This window comes from Etheostoma spectabile, chromosome 18 (genome assembly GCF_008692095.1).
Source record: "Etheostoma spectabile isolate EspeVRDwgs_2016 chromosome 18, UIUC_Espe_1.0, whole genome shotgun sequence".
NCBI lineage: Eukaryota > Metazoa > Chordata > Actinopteri > Perciformes > Percidae > Etheostoma > Etheostoma spectabile.
Window position 1 is genome coordinate 12374343 of NC_045750.1, and position 3295 is coordinate 12377637.

At 43.3% G+C, this 3295-nt stretch overlaps 1 protein-coding gene and 1 long non-coding RNA gene across 6 annotated transcripts in view; one reads left to right on the top strand and one right to left on the bottom strand.

Moving 5' to 3' along the window:
* The window catches only part of LOC116705857 (uncharacterized), a 13855-nt gene extending 10918 nt beyond the window's left edge, over positions 1 to 2937 (bottom strand). Inside the window, exon 1 of the long non-coding RNA XR_004336067.1 lies at positions 2926 to 2937. This is a non-coding gene — a long non-coding RNA (uncharacterized LOC116705857). The remainder of the gene's footprint in view (positions 1 to 2925) is intronic.
* efr3bb (EFR3 homolog Bb (S. cerevisiae)) overlaps positions 1 to 3295 on the top strand; it is a 33042-nt gene that overhangs the window by 22372 nt on the left and 7375 nt on the right. For all 5 annotated transcript variants that reach the window (XM_032542298.1, XM_032542296.1, XM_032542299.1 and 2 more), the window contains 4 exons: positions 140 to 274; positions 2261 to 2339; positions 2723 to 2858; positions 3069 to 3224. In XM_032542298.1, coding sequence (XP_032398189.1) covers positions 140 to 274; positions 2261 to 2339; positions 2723 to 2858; positions 3069 to 3224 — 506 coding nt within the window. The remainder of the gene's footprint in view (positions 1 to 139; positions 275 to 2260; positions 2340 to 2722; positions 2859 to 3068; positions 3225 to 3295) is intronic.

Consider the following 3295-nt stretch of genomic DNA (forward strand, 5'->3'; position numbering starts at 1 on the left):
CTCTCTCTCTCTCTCTCTCTCTCTCTCTCTCTCTTGCTTGCTGTACCTCTCCTTCCCCTCCCGACTCGACTTCCCCTCCCTTTCTCTTTCCCCTCCTCTCCCTCTTTTCTGCTTCCTCACCTGCATCACTCCCTACAAGCCGCTCCCCCTCTCCGCTAAAGGCGTCGGAGAAAGAGAAGGAAAGCCCGGTGGAGCTGACAGAGCGCTGCTTCAGGGAGCTGCTAGGACGAGCCGCATACGGCAACATCAAGAACGCCGTCACGCCCGTGCTGATGTAAGACAGTCCCACAAACCCTTTTATCCTCTTTTTTTGGATTTGTTCCTTTATGCATTTGTTGTTTTGTGATGCATTGACTAAACCTGAAGGAAGGATGCATCTTAATGCTATGTTGCAGCATTTGTTATCTGTGCACTGATTGGCAGAAGGTGCGGCAACAAAGTCTGCTCAAGGTTACATAGTTGTTCCAGACTAGTGCATAATTTGCAGGTTCCAAGGTCAGACCTTTGTGATTAGTGCTTTCTTTTTAATTATCTGTCTCTCTGTCCATTTAACGCTTCCTCCGTCTCTCTCTTATTTGAATCAATTCAACTCTACTGTTCTAAAAGGAATGTTTCTTTACCTGTTTCAGCCGTTTCCTGAATCTCTCTGAGCCCTAGACATTAACAACATTGACTTGTAATGTTCTGTCTGCTTTATATATGTACAATTACATACATGTATCATGTGCTTGTAGGAATACAGCTAACTAATAAAGCTGCATAACAACATAAAAAGCCAGCAAAAACATACAAAAAATGGACTTGTTAGCCTACAATGCCTTTTACTGATTTTGTTTTGTACACTGCAACTGGAGTTACCATTTTCTTATCCAGTTATATATTACATTTTAAAATTTTATTTTCTTAATCTTTCTATTTACAATTCTTTCAGAATTTTTCCTTCACTTAATCTCACTTGTCGTGTGCTGTGTGAGACCAGTTCTCGTCCATCCATCACGGGCTCGGTTTCTGCCCGTTTCAAGCTTCGAGCTATTTATTTCACTCTACTCTCCGCCCCTCTGTCTCTATGTACACGACTGTCAAGTAGTGATCTTGATTGGGTTTGATGGATGTTGTGATCAGTGATTGGGGTTTTCTTTTTGCATCTTATTATCAACATCCTGACAACATTCCTCAGTGAAAGACGGAGCAAAATGACTATGGGCCCTATTTTAACAATCTAAGCACATGGCATGATGCGCCTAGCGCAGGTGCGTTTAGGGCGTGTACGAATCCTCCTTTACTAGTTAAATGGCGAAAAAAAGAGTTTTAGTATCATAATTAATCATTGGTGTTTTTTGGGTGTAACATGCAATAAGCCAGTCAGTGTCATCTCCCATTCTCTTTAAAGCCTGGCTTGTTTTTACCTTGCATTGCTGTTATGATGGTGGATTTGCTAAGCAGGAAGGAGAATTTCAGGAGAAGAAACTATGATATGAAAAGTGTCACTTAACGCATGAAAAGTGTGTGTGTGTGTGTGTGTGTGTGTGTGTGTGTGTGTGTGTGTGTGTGGGGGTTGTGTGTGTGTGTGTGGGGGTGTGTGTGTGTGTGTGTGTGTGTGTGTGTGTGTGTGTGTGTGTGTGTGTGTGTGTGTGTGTGTGTGTGTGTGTGTGTGTGTGTGTGTGTGTGTGTGTGTGTTAAAGCATAGTGTGCGCACTGTGCACAAACCTAGTCGCATTTTACCAATGCGCTATGAAAATACCAATGACATGCTGGTTATTGACTCAGGTTTTTTGTGGTCAATGGCGCAATCACTTCCCGCTGCCTCAAGATAGCAATACGCCGAGCATGCCTGAACACACCTCCCTGTAAGACCAGCACGCCCATGGGCGCACAGGTGCATTTCTTATTTAAACATTGTGGGCTCTGGATGGAAAAAAGACAACTACGTCGGTCTTAAACTAGCAAAGACGCTAGTGTAGGGTTTAAGATAAGGCCATTTGTCTCTTAATTCTTGTGGACTTTAAACATTGCAGTACATCATATTACATCTTTGGTTGTGCTTTTTTTTTTAATCACATTAGTGATAACATCACATAACACCCCTGCACTTAATTATAAAAAGAATACATATGGAGGCTTGATGTCAGAGCTTTTTTGGGAACTATGAATTGGCTCTATTCCTTGCTGCTCTCCTTCACTATAGTCATCGTATTATTATCTTCTCCCCCCCCCCCATCCCCCCATCCTGTCCCATCCCTTTCCTCTTGTGTTCCCCCAGGCACTTAGACAACCATTCTCTATGGGAGGGGAAGACCTTTGCAGTGCGTTGCTTTAAAATCATCATGTACTCCATTCAGGTGAGTGATACTGTGCCTACGTATCCACAAAGACCTCTTCCTTACCCCTTTTATCCTGGAGAACTCAAATCCAGGTCCAAATGAAAATTAATGAATGAATAAATAAATGAATGTAGAAACGTTTTGTTTGATTTTACACAGTACCATTTTTTTTAAAATCTCAATCTCTTTATCACATCATTTATGGGCGCAATGTAGAAACATGCTCCACTATTTATGGAGTTGAAATGAGAGATGTTTGAAGAGTCCATTTTGGGCATCCTAATAGCTGTGATTAAGTTTGGACCTGAAGGAAAAATGCATGAACATGTTTCTCTCTGTTACTGCCTATGTTGTTTTTACTTTTTCAATCTGGTTTCATTCATTCATTCCTTCTCTCTTAGTCCCAGCACTCTCATTTGGTGATCCAGCAGCTTCTTGGTCACCTGGATGCTAACAGCAAGAATTCAGCCACAGTGCGTGCAGGGATAGTGGAAGTTTTGCTGGAGGCAGCCGCCATTGCAGCCAGCGGCTCTGTAGGTGAGAAAACTGACATACTACACACACACACACACACACACACAAACACAAACACACACACACACACACACACAATACTCTTTTTTTTTCACCAGCATTAGTGTGTATATGCAGGGTTCCTTTCATTTGTGGCCGAGATGACAGGATTCTCTGGTCAGTGGGAAAGGGGTATTTGTATATTGAGGGTGAAAAAGTCGTTTGTTTATGCAGGTCCCACAGTGTTGGAGGTGTTTAACACCCTGCTGAGGCAGCTCCGTCTGAGTGTGGACTACGAGTTGACCGGCTCCTACAACGGCAACATCGGCACCAAGATCATCAAAGCTCACGAGGAGAGGCAGCTGCAGGAGGCTGTCATCAGGACCATTGGTGAGTGTGTGTGTGGGGGGGTGTCTTGCGTGTGTGTGTGTGTGTGTGTGTGTGTGTGTGTGTGTGTGTGT